Raw genomic sequence first — 15,574 nt, 5'->3', positions numbered from 1 at the left:
TTCACAGTACAGCTAATTGCCACAATGGGAGAGTTTATGTACTAAAATTATTAACCTGATTTTCTTAACATTGATTTTTAATATTGTCATGCCCAGTACCGCCATGTCATATTATGAACTTTCAGACAATACTTTTAAAAATTGGACAGAAATAAGTTGTTAAGGTGGCTGCTGCAAATAATGTGGCTTTTAGCATTTGGGGTACAGGCAGTAGCAAGTCTCAGTTGAATAGCTAATTAAACATGGACATCCATAGCCGTCCAGGGAATCCACACATCTCTTTGTTTAAGGATGGGCCAACACAAAAGACTATGGAGTTATCAGATTACCTCTCTACATGCCTCACGTTGGACAAAGGGAAAGGTCAAAACCCAATATCCATCTCCCATTGTATCACGATGGCTTTCCCCATCCAAACTAGACCAGGTGGAGCTCAGGTGTTAATCCACAACACAGGATGTAGAATCAATAAGAACACCACACCTTATTTGGAAAACACCTTGAAATTGTGAAAAGCCACTTGGAAACAGCCAAATTCTCTTGCTTAAAAGATCAGCCAGGAGCTGTGTGCAGGCAGTTCTACTAAAACCATCAGAAGCATCAGTTTAGCTAGTCTGTGAACCAGACTCAGAAACATTGCGAGACATCAGGCATACACAACCTGTTCCAATTTGAAGTTCACCTGAAAACCAACCTCCTAGCTATTCTACTACAAGAAACTCACAATCTGCTGTTTTTCTAAAACCTCTTGGATAACAAGGCTCTCACTTCAACTTAAATTATTGAATCCATTCAAAAGATCACAGGCCTTTCACATCAGATCATAAATTAGAGACTGAGATAACCGTAATCTGTAAAAGTGCATAACCTTTATCTGTATCTGCACGTGTGTATGCGTCTGTGCATGAGTGAGTGAGAACAAGTGAGAGAAATGTTTAATCTGGGGTGTTTGAGAATAAATAAGCTTCTTTATTGTGAAACTCACAAAAGCTTGCTGCTGAATTATTTACTTTGAATACACACTCCAAGGGTAGGGAACTACACACCTCTTTCCGTACAAAAGATACTGATCATGGGCAGTAAGAGAATGCACAAATTTTGACCGTGACATTATGTTCTTGTGATCTAATAGTTTTACAATTAACCATTATTTTGCCTGCCCAAAACTTTTGGCAGCTCTTCACAGCCGCCAAGGACAGCTATAGAGGAAAAACATTAAAGTTTAAAATATTGTCTGACATCTGCTTTCTAACAGCTAGTTAATAGTTTGTGGGCTCTCATGATCCTTTTATCAAGCTTTCCATCTGCTTTGAAATCTCTCTTCAACTCAATATCTCTAAGTAGTTCTTACACTTGCTCCTCCACTACACTGGATTCACCCCATCTCTCCAGGTGCAAAACAGGTATCAACATTGTTCAGAAGTCAGCATGACTGCTGCATGCATGGGCTGAGCCCTTTTCTAGCCTCAGGCCAATAAGTAAGACAGCCTTTTCCCATGGCTGGCTGATCCTTGAAAGTACAGGCAGCCTAAACACCTCTTTGAATGCTGCTTAAAGAACAATTGAAATGGTTGTTATCCAAGAGATTTTAGAAAAATGACGATACTTAGAGGCAGAAATACTAAAATCTGTTACAGAACACAATAGTTCTGGGCCTATCGTGGACCTTGCACACTCTCACGGTGGAATGTAAACAGACCAGGTTAAATGTACCATAACATTGTATTTAAGATTGATGTTGCATCAGCAAAACACTTGACAAACTTTCCCTCTCATTTACCTTTGATAAATTGAAGGAAATTACAACAATTCTATAAAATTGTAAGTGGTACTTGCCCCAGTACAGTGAGTTTGATGGACTAATGCCCCTTACACATTCTGCATTTTAGGGTTTTACACATGTGGAAACAGTAAAATCCTTTTATAATGAACTGTTTTAAAAAGCTTTGTAAAGACAACTACCAGTAGCAGTAAATTTGCAGTTTCAAAGCTTTTCATTAGAGAATGTTATGTAATTTTACCAATAAAATTATATTTCTATATATTGTTTTACAAGCAAAAAGATCATTTAATATCATTGAGCCAATTCCATTCAACATCTCGTCCCTCCTCTGTTCTAACTTCTTCCAGGCCAATACCCCTCTAAAAACTCTCCTTTCTTCTGACTGTCTCTCGCCACCCATTGCTCCTCCATTGCTGGTTGTGCCTTCAGTCATCAGAGCCCCAGACTCTGAAATTTTCTCTCTGAACTGTACTGTCTCTTCTCCTCCCTCAGCCCCTTTAAGACTGTTGAAACTCACCTCACATCTCCTTGGTTCAAAATCCATTTTTGATCGACTCTGAAGCACCTTGGGGCTTTTGTAAAGTAGATTTTATTCAAAACGGTAGGTGTTTTTGTTATGTTTCAGTTTTAAATGACCCTCCCCACTAACGGAAAGTACGTTAATAGTGTGTTCTTGGCTACAGGAGGTCTTGAATTAGCTGAGCTTAAGTTGCGAATGAACGTGGAAAAGCAATGATGCAAGGTGAATAAAATAACAAAACGATTCCCTTCCTGAACTCTGTCCCCATGCTGATTTTACACTGTAAGCCTGTTGCTTTCCTCTCAAAACCACGTTGAATAGTTTGTTCTTTGTGTATTCTCTTTTCAATCCCCTTCATGTATTCTCTTTTCAATCTCCAAGCTAAGATCAGACTCATTTTTAAATTGCGAAGCAAGGGGCAGATGATGCAGATCAAATTTAATATGACTACCATTGATCTGAATGCCATTTCCCACCTACTGTTTATGTTACAACTTAACCCAAAATCAACCCAAACCCAACCACAAACCAGAAACACCTTGACACATGTGCTGGCAAGTACCAATTGGGGAGTTGAATGAGGCAGCTTACAGTTGCTTCATCCACTCATAAAACCAAGGTGTAGGTAGAGAAGATTTTAAGCTCAGAAAAGTTGAAGCATAAAAACACATCTCAGTTTAATTAGAAAAGGCCAGCTACTAATTTGAAACAAGCCAGTAATGTAATACAAAATGGACTTTAAAAAAAAAATACAAGTAGTTTGGGAAGCATCTACTGACTTGTCAAAATGTTGCTATAACTAACTGAACCATTCTGAAATAACCTAGCATAGTGAAAACTGGTTATGTAAACTAAACAGAGCGTTTAAAATGGTGATATTTTCAGCTGATAGCAGAAATCTGGACAATAGCTGGTTTTGAATGTGGTACATCGCCAGAACAGAATTAGGAGCTTCAGATAATAAAATGCAAGCTCACGTTATTTATGACTTCATCAGGACCTCAAGATACACACTGAAAAACAGCTGTTACTCTGCAGTTTTATAGCTCCCTCTGCAATACAAACATCATATAAAAGACCCCTTCACACATCAAAAGCTATTTTAACTCCTCTTGGAATGTCTGCCGCATATGGTTTTATAGTCTTGGATCCAACATTGTCTCTTTATTTGAAATAATAAACTCTTAATATAACCAGAGCAACAATTTGAAACGTGTAATAGTCAGTTATGTTCTTTCGAGCCACAGTTTTATTAATCAAGCTAAACCTCCAACAGACTAAATATTACTTTTGTTAAGTAAACCATGTTCAATTTCATTCATTTCACAGTGTCTCCAAGATTATGGATCTTTTAGAAAAGGATCACTGACTGCTCCTTAGATCTCCATGGAAACAATTTAACATAGCAATAAATGAAGTGATGTCAGGCACAGGTGAAATCACTGTATTGATGATCATATGCACACTATCAACTGAGCACCCCCGACAAGAAGAGTCCACAAAACTGAGTCCGATCAACCTGTACGAACATTTGAGCTACAGCAATCCCAAGGCATAATGCAATACAAACTTATCCAAACATCACACATGGATCATTCATGGATACTCATTCCACAAATCCTGTTCATCTGAAGACATCTTAAGCCCAATGACATTCACACCAATCAGAATGAAAAATAAACAGAGCCAAGCAGCTACAGACCTGAGGAATGGAGTGAGCCCCGGCAACCAGGTGGCAACACGTTTGCATTTTATTCTTCACTTGAAAAAGTTCTCATACCAGTAGACTGATGAAGTATCATGAAGGAACATGATTACTGTCAGCAAAGTTAAAGAAGGACTCTGCCCCTTTAAAGTTCTTACATTTTTAAGTTCAGATTGAGGGGTGCAAACATTGAAGAATGAAATACTTGCCCACTTTAGGCAGTTAGCAACAAACACAGGTCAAGTACAGCATGTTAAAGAAGAATGAAGCTCATATCTTCAAATAGTGCCTTAAAAAGGAAACTGACACCAAGTATTCAGAAGAGCTGAATGAACTACAGAACATTTTTGTTACAATCTCATTATCACATGCACTCGATGCATTTTCTTATGCAATTTGTATAATTGCATCGAATGTTTGTAAACAAACAGAAGGTTTGTCAATCAATTTTCCAAATGACTTTAACATGAACCTGGGCAGATCAAGATTTAGAGCAATTAGAAATGATATTTTCTTGGTATTTTAGAGCCTTGAACTTTAGTCACAAAATGAATTCCAGCAGGGGCCCTGAACAGGTATTGATGATAAGAAATCCAAGTGCTTGATCTCAGAGTTGCTGTGAAGTTTATTTCCCTGCACCCCACCCCACCCCCATTTTCTCCCTTCCTCCCCTGAATGGAGGGTCTCATTTTGCAATGCGGTTCATGTCGGGGTTTAATGAGATGTAGTTAGCATGGAAGGCATTGCAAAGTCAGATTCCGTTCATACATGTTCACTTACCAGCAAGAGTATTAGTTATCGGAAGTGGGAACTTTCGATTTGTTTTCCCCATCCCATGTGCGAGGACAATGAATACTATCTTAGTACCCCCGCTGCTGCCCTGACTGAGATTAGCTAACTCAGCACAGTTGATGACAAGAACAACGGCTTGTATTTATATAATGCTTTTAACATTCCAACTTACTTCACAGAAACATTCTAAAACACGTCACCGAGCCACATAAGGAGATATTAGGTCAAATGATCAAACGTTTGGTCAGAAAGGTAGGTTTCAAGGAGTGTCTTAAAAGGAGTAAAGTGAGGTAGAGAGGCAAAAAGGCGTAGGGAAAGAATTCAAGAGCTTAGGGCCTAGGCAACTGAAGGCGCAGCCACCAATGGTGGTGCAATTAAAATCAGGGATGTGAGAGAAGCCGCCATTAGAGGAGCACAGATATCTCAGAGGGTTGTAGGGCTGGAGGAGCTTCTAGATAGGAAGGGGCATGGAGACATTTGAAAACAAGGATGAGAATTTTAAAATCAATATGTTACTTGACTGAGAGCCAATGCAGGTTAGGCAGCACAGGGGTGATGGGTGAAAGGAATTTGATACAAATTAAGGCAGCAGAGTTTTGGATGGTCTCAAGTTTACAGAAGGTAGAATGTGGGCGGCTGGCAAAGACTGCATTATAATTATAAGTCTGGAGGTAGCAAAGGCATGGATGAGGGTTGCAGCGACAGCAGGAGTTGAGCAGCACCAGCATTGGTGATGTTACAAAAGTGGCAACAGGCAGTTTTAGTAGCGGTGCGAATGTAAGGTTGAAAGCTCAGCTTGGGGTCAAATATGACACTGACTAGACCTAGAACTTGTTCAACTTGTGTTTAAATTGCACCCTTAATAGCCTAAAAATTGTCCCAAGGTGTTCCACAGAGGTGTAATCAGACAACATTAGAGACCAAGACAAAGAAAGAGCTATTCAAAGGGAAGATCAAAACTTCAGTCAAAGGTCTATAACTCCGTACTCAATAAGTTAATTGCCATTGTAGCCATTGGAGGAGTTTAGCACAAGTTTAGCCCAAGGCGTACAGTAGCAATGGATCTGCATGCCTTAAATAGCTTGAAATGACTACCCACCAAGGGAAGAGAAAACTGCTTGAAAAAGTATAGCAGACAGTTGTGACAGTGTACTCTCTCCAACAGGGTCCTGGCCAGACAGGCAGGCAGATGAATATTTATTTCAAGCTGTGATGTATTACAAACTTGACACCTTTATAATAAAGTACAAGGTGCCAACGGACTTGTACAAATCATAGCTTGAAATATCTACCAGGCAATACAATGCTGACACGTGTGCCAGAAAATGTTATGGTTATCTGCTTTCAACTGAAAAAAGTACATCAATCTGAATGATGAGGTTCAACAATTACTTGCCTTTATGTAACTGGCAAAATTATAGCACATGAGGAGAAGAATGTACATTTTAATGTGTTTACTGCATAAAGATGACTCAGTTCATAATGGTTGTAAATGTCTCCCAGTAGCCTCAAACAAGAACAAAAGCAGGAAATACTCAACAGAACACCCAGTATCTGTGGTAAGATGGTATGAGTTAACATTTCAGGCAGAACTGGAAGATATGGAGGCGCGGGGGCAGCACTTAAAAATGAACAGAATGAAAGGAATGGAAAAGGGAAAAGGCAGACAGGAGAGAGGCACAAGAGAGTAGCTTGTGTTTAAATACTAATAGCTCTCGTTTCAACCATCAGTCTTCAATCACAAACTCAGCTGCCCATCTGAATATTGAACCCTTCTTTGTTTCATATTTCCACCATCTACAATTCTTTTGCTTTTTACATACTATGTGCAGACACAAGCAAGCGATTCAGTTCAGCTGGCCCATATCACTGTTTATGTTAGACAGGGGCCTTTTCCATCTAACCCAGCAGTTCCCAAACTGTGGGTCATGACCCCAGTTGGGGTTGCAGAAACAGCGAATGGGGTTGCGGTCTCCCACTCCTCCAAGTCTGCGCCCCACACAGGCACCGGGCCCTATGCTGCATGCAGTCCTGCCCTTACCCTGCTGCCTCTTGGTCTTTCTCCCCAAGCCATGAGTCTCGGAGCCTGGCCCAAATCATGAACCTGGTAGCAATGCTTCTACTGCTGAACTGTGGCCTGTCGGAGTCCAACCCTGGTGCTGCAGAATGACCTGGCTCCAACATCAGCCACCTCAACACCCTCAATCTGCACTTCTGCTGCTTCCTGACCAAGGTTCATGAGCTAGAGGGGCTCAGATGAAGTAATGGACTGGTGAGTACATAAAATAATAATATTTCTACAGTGTTTTAAGAGACAGATTTTCATGTTTTTATGATAATGTTGATTTATAATACACAAACTTTAATAATTATGTACTGAATGTTACTATGCTGCTTTATTGCTATTTTCTTTTTGTTGGTGTCTAGAGGTTGTATTACTTTGAGTATGAAAATGGGGTCACATTGGAAAATAGTTTGAGAAGTGCTGATCTAACCCTATCAGCATATCCTTCTGTTCAGTTCTCCTGCATGTGTTTGTCTAGCTTTCCCTTAAATACATCAATACTATTTGCTTCAACTACTCCAAGTCATATCGAGTTTCACAGTCTAGCCACAGAGTAAAGAAGTTCCTCCTGGCTTCCCTACGTCTTCCCGAATAACTCATTTGGTTTCATGGTTTTGAAGAATTATCAAATCTTCAGAAATTATTTAGATCTGAACAACTTTAACTGCTTTGTGTTGTCAACAGTGTCATCAGGACGATGATGTGGGTGGCGGTATCAGAATGTCATCATCTGACGCAAATGCAATCAGCTTATGCGGGTTCCAGAAATGGCGGCCAGAATTTTCCTGGCTCTGGGATAATGGGCTTGGAAGTAGTGGAGGGAGCAGGAAAATAGCAGGGACATATTCCTGCAGCTGGGGAAGTTTCCCAGTCATGGGCAGGGACTCAGATCAGAGGTGGACAGCCAGTTACCATATTTAAAGCTCTAATTAGGAGTGATTTAGATGACCCACAGGCATTTTACTGGCAGCGGAGTAGCCCCTCCACCACGTGAGGAGGTCACCAGCTCCATGGAGGTGGACTCTCTGCGGGAGTTTTGGGGCCAGTGGCCATTGGAGCCAGACATTCCATGCTCCAAAGGAAGGGTCACAGCAGAAGGGGAAGCCACCTCCCCCCTCCACCTCCTCCCCACGGTTCCAATGAGCCATCTAGAAGCGTTTCCCATCTGATCGGAAGCACTGCCTGCTTAGCCCCTTTATTTTTTTTTATTTTAAACGTACCTTTACGAGGGCACCTCCATGTTGAAACTGCCCTCTTGATCCCTGACTTGCCTTAGCAGAGGACCACCTCTCCGAGTGCGGCTACTGAGTCTCCAGCCCTGCGACGGCTGTCAGCATTTCTCAGTTGCAGCACACAGTCAATTAGGAGGCTATCTCCAGGAATACCCCTGCACTGGTCCTGCTGTCAACAAGTCTAGGCTCGGGACCCCCATTTGGCCCCGCATGAAAGACCTTCTTAGACCTTTTAGACCAAAAGTCTGAAGGAAAATTCAACACATAAAGAACACCTGTAATTATCAAATAATTAAGAACCCTGGAACTCAACCTTCGATTAAATCATGGTGTGTCTGTGCATCATCAAACAGCTCAGAAACATTATGGGATGAGTTGGACTTAACTCGGAGCTATCCTAAGAGCAGAACACCTCAACCACAGGTAGTTTATCATTTTAAAAGGTTCTAAGTTCTGAAGTAGAAGGATGATCTGGCATACTGCTAGAAACATCATTTACATTGTAATACAAGTTTTATGTTGCTTTGAAGGAAAGCCCTGCAAATCTAAACTGCACAGGAACAATTAGTATTCAACATGGCAACACTCGCGGAATCGCTACAAATTCTGTATGATTTATGTTTAGGTTTTCTTTCAAAGATATGATCTGTTCGAAAGCTACATGTTTAGATTGAAACTTCCACTACATTCATTCCTATTATCTGCCATCCTGATATACACCAACATTTTCAAATGGAAAAAGCCTCACAGAAGATTAATTTATCGCAAAGCTTTGAGAATTTTTTATTTCATCTTCAAGGTCAATGATTTTCACTTTTTCCAAAAGTGGACAGCAGTGTGGAATATGATCCAGCCACTAGCAAAATCCTGAAAAAATGTGCATCTAATTATTAACGGTCAGAATTCCCAGAATCACAATAGTTACAGCACAGAATGAGGCCACTCAGCCCGTTGTGTCTGCGTTGGATCTCCAAAGAAGCAATTGAATTTGCCTAGTGCCATACCCCCGCCTTCTCCCCATAGCCCTACACACACTTCCTTTTCAGATAATAATCCAATTCCCTCTTAAATGCTTTGATTGAACCTGCCTCCAACAAACTCTCAGGCAATCAATGCATTCCTGGCCCAAACACTTGCTGACTGAGAAAGTTTCTCCTCATGACTTCATTGCCTTTGTTTGCCAATTGATTAAATCTGTATCCTCTTGTTCTCGATCCTTCCACCAACGGGAACAGTTTTTCCCTATCTAATCTGCCCAAACCCCTCATGCTTTGTAACATGCAGCCCAAAAACAGCACTCCAAATTGAAGAATTCCATGTAATAGTTCCAGTTCCCTGTTCATATCCTTGATGAATAAAACAAAATCATAGTTGTTCCGTTTTACTTCTTGCAATTTTGTCCATGGTATTTGCAAGATCAAAATTTGGAAACTCTTGAATGTTCATCATCCGTGAATGGGAATTTTCCATTATGACAAGTAAAGGAGGTTTTACATTACAGAGTGTAGAGTGGAATCCTCATTTGATCCCATATAAAAAATAAGATTCGCATTTTTCTATAGCACCTGCCATTCACTACCTCAGCCAGCCCAAAGCAATTTACTATCAACGGAAGATATATCTAAACCTTGCAGATTGTGTTTTGCGCATTGGGCTGGTGATGCAGCCTCTTCAATTACATTTCACATAGACTGACTATAAACAAGCTTTCACATACTTCCCACACTTTATTTACTTTTCTCAGCTAAACAGGCAGCACACAGTCAATTGTGTAATTGTTCAAGACTCATCAAGCAGTCATCTTTGTCAGCAAATGCACACATTTTAAGACCCCCTTTTATAATTTCAAACCAGCTTAGAAATCACTGTATTCAGTCTGAGTCATGGTGGCCAGAGGTTAATGTGACCCCCCCAATACACAACACCACACAGCCCACCCTAGGTCCATACACAATGATGTCACTAGTTAGTTAGTCACCAGGGGGTATTAACTGACCTGTCTAACCTAGCTGAAAGCTACAGGAATGTGCATCAGTTGTTTGTTGTGGCTGGCTCAGAATCTCCTCCTCTGTAACACCAGTTTAAAAATCCAGATGAAATAAATGTGCAGTTTTTGAACCGTACCAGCGACTTGGGTTGTGTTGCAGACTTCTACCTGATGTGAATTACTGATACCAAGATAAAGGAAGACTGCAGAATTTGGTAGAACACCTTTAATTTATTTAGTGCTACAACCCCAAAGCATACATCAGATAAAATGTTACACCGACGGATATAAGGAGGGATCAGGACAGGCGACCAACAGCTTGCTCAAAGAGGTACATTTTAAGGAGCATCTAACAGGTGAAGAGAGAGGTGGGAAAATGGAGGTGTGTGGGGGGAGGGTATTCCGGAGTTGGAGCTGAGGCAACTGAAGGCACAGCCACCAATGGTGAAGCAAATATAAATCAGGGATTCTCAAGAGGCCTGAATTGCTGGAGCGCAGAAGTCTTGGGAGGGCTGTAGAGCTAGAGGAGATTACAGAGAACAGAAGGGCAAGGGCATAGAGGAACGTGAACACAAGGATGAGAATTTTAAAACGGAAGCATTGCTGGACTGGGAGCCAATGTCGGTCAGTGAGCATATGGATGACAGGAGGATAGGATATGGTGTGTGTTAGGATCTGGGCAGCAGAATTTTGCATGATTTCAAGTTTACAGAGGTTATAAACTAAGAGGCCAGTCAGGAGAGCATTGGAACAGAAGAAAGGGCATGATCCTAAACTCTGGAATACCCTCTTTACATAAGAACTAGGAGCAGGAGCAGGCAATTCAGCTCCTCGAGCCTGCCCCACCATTCAATACGATCATGGCTGATCTCATTTCAGCCTCAACTCCAATTTCTTGCCCTTTCCCCATAACCTTTCAACCCGTTACAATTAAAAATCTGTCTATCTCCCCCTTAAATTTATTCAGCTTCCCGGCATCCACTGCAGTCTGAGGTAGTGAATTCCACAGATTCACGACCCTTTGAGAAAAGTAATTCCTCCTCATCTCTGATTTAAATCTACCACCCCTTAGCCTAAAACTATGGCCTCTCGTTCTAAAATGCCCCACAAGGGGAAACATCCGCTCCATGTCTACTTTGTCTATCCCCTTTAGCATCTTATATACCTCAATTAGATCTCCCGTCATCCTTCTAAACTCTAGCGAGTATCAGGCTAAACTGCTCAATCTCTCCTCATAAGACAAGCCCCGCATCGCTGGAATAAATCTCGTGAACCTCCTCTGAACTGCCTTCAGTGCAACTACATCCTTCCTCAAGTAAGGGGACCAAAACTGTGCACAGTACTCCAGGTGCGGTCTCACCAATGCCTTGTACAGTTGCAACAACACTTCCCTATTTTTATACTCTATTCCTTTAGCAAAAAATGCTAAAATTCCATTTGCCATCCTTATTACCTGCTGTACCTGCACACTAGCTTTCAGCGATTCATGCACCCATCTGTCACTCTATCCTACTTTCCTCCTTTAAAATGCTTTTTAAAAACCTACCTCTCTGACCAAGCTTTTGGTCATCTGACCTAATACCTCCTTATGTGGCTCAGTGTCAAATTTTGTTTTATAATTTTCCAGCGAAACACTTCGGAACATTTTATTCCACTTATATAGCACCTTTGGTGCAAGTTGTTGTTATAAGGACTTCAGCAGAGGAGCTGAGACAGGGGTGGAGAGAGACAATTATGGAGGTGGAAATAGATGTCCTTGTTGAGGAAGAGGATAGGAGGTTGGAAGCTCAGCTTAGATCCAAATAGGAGGCCAAGACTGCAGAGCGATGGTCACAAATTAGTTCCAGCAGACACTCTGAGCTCTCCAGATCCCAGCAAGTGGAAACATTATGTGGAAGCCAACTGGGACTCCAGGTGTGTAAATAAAGAACATAAACACACATCTGCATCTCTGAATAGCTTCGAAAAAGGACGCTAGTATGCCTGGGAACAATCTCCTTCACCATTTGGACAATTGTTGGAAAGTATGCATGCAAGGATGTCAGATGAGGGCAGTGTTAAACTTGACTGTGACATCTTCCACTATCAAACAACCTGTTGTCACTCCCTGTTTTAAATCACAAAGGATGGCCAGTTGCATGATGAAGTAGTGACAGGCTGCCAGCAGCAAGTAACCAGAGCCCATCGTGAATCACTGCCCACAGGAAAGTTGAAAATTGAAGATGAGGGCGGGAATAGTTTTCATTGAAAAAAATAAATGTACACACGTGCCACACTTAGTACAAATACACATCTAAGGTCATTAGAACCAAAACCATCATCCAGAAAAACAGTTTATTTGTAGTTCTGTAGCAGCGATTACATCACTGACATTGGCACCTTTGTCATTTTAAATGTAGCACAATTTTCAAATACAATCTACCTTGGGGGTTCCTCATTGTCTCAGCCAGATTCTCCTCAGAGTATCTGAGCCAGACAGGAAAGGTCCAAGGATGAATTCCTGATAGTTTCAGAGTTTACCCACTCTCAGCTGGGATGGAAATTGGCGTCAAGCTTTCCAATTTAGTGGGGGGACAGAACAGGTCTGGTTTCGGTTCCCTCGTTTACCATCAAGCCCTCAAAGAAACGTACCAGTGTGGATATTGAGTGAAAGAAGGATCGGAGTCAACTGTGATGCCCTCATGGTTGAATGCCCCATCATCTTTCGTTCTCCAAGTCCCTGTGCAACAGCCCCTCGAGTGAGGCATCAGATGGCACTTGACACTGTGTAACACAAACTACCAGAGTCCAGATGTTCAGGAAAGGAAGGAAAAAAGGTCAAGGGGAGAAAGGCTGCAGTTTGTAAGCATAGAAGATAAAGAATATCCTGTGAAGGTCCTTAGGACACTTCACTAGAATGAAGGCGCTATGTAAAATGTTGTAGGATAAGGCGCTCCTGCTAAGATGTGAATGATTGGTCTAGACCAATGTATTTTTCAGTTTGCTAGGATGATACCAAGGGAAGGGGAGGGGGTGGGATAGGGAGGTAAATCTGATGTGCAACTTTTAATTCGAATTGCACAGAATAAAAGTTCACACTTTTCGAAATTGACCTGTGTCAAAAATGGAAGCAAACGCTTCCAAAAGGTCCTCATGCCGACTTAGGTAGTGATTCTCAGGTAGATCAGTGAAACTGGAGCAGGAAAACTCGAGTCCCAAGTTCGACAACTAGTGCCTGTGAAGAAAAATATGCAACACTTCCCTTCCCCCACCCAGAAAAATCCACAGAAGAATTCCTTGCTGATAAATTCTTTATCCTTCTATTAAAGCAGAGCACAGTTTATGCAAACAAGCAGCTCCTGGTGAAGCTAAACACTCCCAGTCACATGGGGGAGCAAAACTAATGGGCTTCGAGCTGGTATGACTCAATGCCCGGCACAGCCGCAAAACAAATCCTTACCAGGTGTCCTACCCACACCTCACTTCCAGACAGTCACTCACCTACACCCCGAAATAGGTTTAACAAAAACTCCGGCAGATCACACAAACAACTCCATCCACTTTCTCTCCAGAGCTGGAGCGGACTCGTTAACTACCCCAAAGCCTGCGGCAACTCAAACACACCTCTTCACAAAAGAGACCAGGGGAAAGATCAGCCAAATGTCAGAAACTGGGAGCTCCGGGGTTTAAATGCTCTCGATGAAAGTGATGCGGACTCAGCCTCCGCTCCGAGACAGTCCGCAATTCCTTAATGACTAAAACTACACCGGGGACCCTTCCTCGCCCCGCACACACTGTTTTGGGGAAAATCCTCCTCGCTTGTTGTGTCTCCTTAAACGTGATGCAAGTCAAACAAAACCACACACCAACCGCGTTCTCCCTCAAAACAGCGACCGCACTGAAGTCGGTTCAGCGGTTTGTTTTAGCCCAGGGATCTGGGACGTCCGAGGACCTCACACAAGGTGTGATCATTGGGCAAGTGCCTCAGATGAAATGTTTAACGAAAGGAAAGACATTCCATAATGAAATGATGGGGGGTTCACGCTTCAAACAATCCTCCCCCCCGCCCCCCAAGTGTCAGATCTACGCGGCGGCTTCTCAATCTGGCTGAAAAGTTTTTCTTTTTCCCCATTTTGTTTTAAACTACAAACTTTAAAGGGATTTTAGAACAGCCCAGCACCCACCGAGACCCACCCGCTGAAATCAGGCTTACGCTTCAGACTCCCATCACCAGATGCTTAATCGATTCCTAGTTTAAAGCATTTTACCACCACACACATTTCAGCATATATATATCTATTTGAAATAAAACGTTTTATAGTTACATTTCTAAAGCAAAACACTCCATTTCAGTGGAAATTGCTGCAGAGAAGAATTTGGATGTGTAAAATTCTTTTATAATGAAAGTTAAAACACGCCAAGGTGATTTAGCCCGCAGGCAATAACATTCCTTATTTAAGTTTTTTTTTAAAAAAAAGAATAGCTCTCGGGTTTTGCAGGCCGATCACTTTTTGCAACATTTCATCTCCTGTTAAAAAAATATTACCTCTAGCACCAGCCATAAGTAAACCTTTCCTATCCCCCACAAAGCACTTACAGGTAGCGATCCTGATCTTTCAACTGTCGGTGCAAAGCCACCGAATATCCGAAGTAGCTGCCCGATGGTCCCTCTTTAATAATTGGATACTTTAGATCGATGTTAAAAGCGGAACAGATTGCCACAGCAGCTGATAGGAGAAGGTGAAGCCGGGGCTGAAACTGACGAGCAGCAAAAGGCGCCATGTCGATTGCAAAGGCAAGCGTTAGTTGCAGTTCCACGGTGATACTGCAAGTCCCTAGTCTCCCGCCAGCTCCTCCACACCCTGTAGTACTGTAAACGCCTGCCCTTCCAACCTGCGCGTAGATGAGGCTTCCCTTCCGGACACAATCACATACACACTCAGCACTTGGCAGATCTTAAAACGGCGATGCCACGCCAAATCCTCGCTATTAACGTATACTTTGCTTTTCTTCAGGAAATCAACAAAAGGATCAAAGAAAGTAGGTGATTGACTTTCTTGTCAAGTTACTTAAACGGTCATGATTTTAAATTATGTTTGTGGGTCCCACCAGCTCATGAATTGGTTGGCAATATGATACATCTGCAATCAGGGATAATTAAACCTTACATAAGAAGTTAATGCATAGGCGGTGCAGTGATAGCATTGGAAACAGATTGACAGCAGCCAAACTCCAAACTGAAGGACTTTTTATAATTTTAATTAAAAAGTAAGATAAAATATGCAAACTGCATCTAAGCATAGGTACAGCAACAGGTGGTAGTGAAAAGGTATTGGTTCCTCCACTCATCCTATAGTTTTTGGCATTGTAAATGCCCATCCCAAAAATTAACTGGTGCAATTGTTTCCCACGTTACAGCTGTGACTATACTTCAAAAGTACTTCATTGGCTATAAGGCACTTTAGGAAGTCTTGTGATCTGAAAGGCACCATTAAATTAAAGTTTTTTTTT

At 41.8% G+C, this 15,574-nt stretch overlaps 1 protein-coding gene across 1 annotated transcript in view; it reads right to left on the bottom strand.

The window, feature by feature from the left end:
• Positions 1-14,962, bottom strand: part of itga3b (integrin, alpha 3b) — a 160,908-nt gene extending 145,946 nt beyond the window's left edge. Inside the window, exon 1 of the mRNA XM_078529632.1 lies at positions 14,661-14,962. Coding sequence (XP_078385758.1) covers positions 14,661-14,845 — 185 coding nt within the window. The 5' untranslated portion in view covers positions 14,846-14,962. The remainder of the gene's footprint in view (positions 1-14,660) is intronic.
• Positions 14,963-15,574: the final 612 nt, after the last annotated feature.

This window comes from Cetorhinus maximus, chromosome 25 (assembly GCF_964194155.1).
Source record: "Cetorhinus maximus chromosome 25, sCetMax3.hap1.1, whole genome shotgun sequence".
Lineage (NCBI taxonomy): Eukaryota > Metazoa > Chordata > Chondrichthyes > Lamniformes > Cetorhinidae > Cetorhinus > Cetorhinus maximus.
This window is presented reverse-complemented; position numbering and strand designations above follow the sequence as displayed.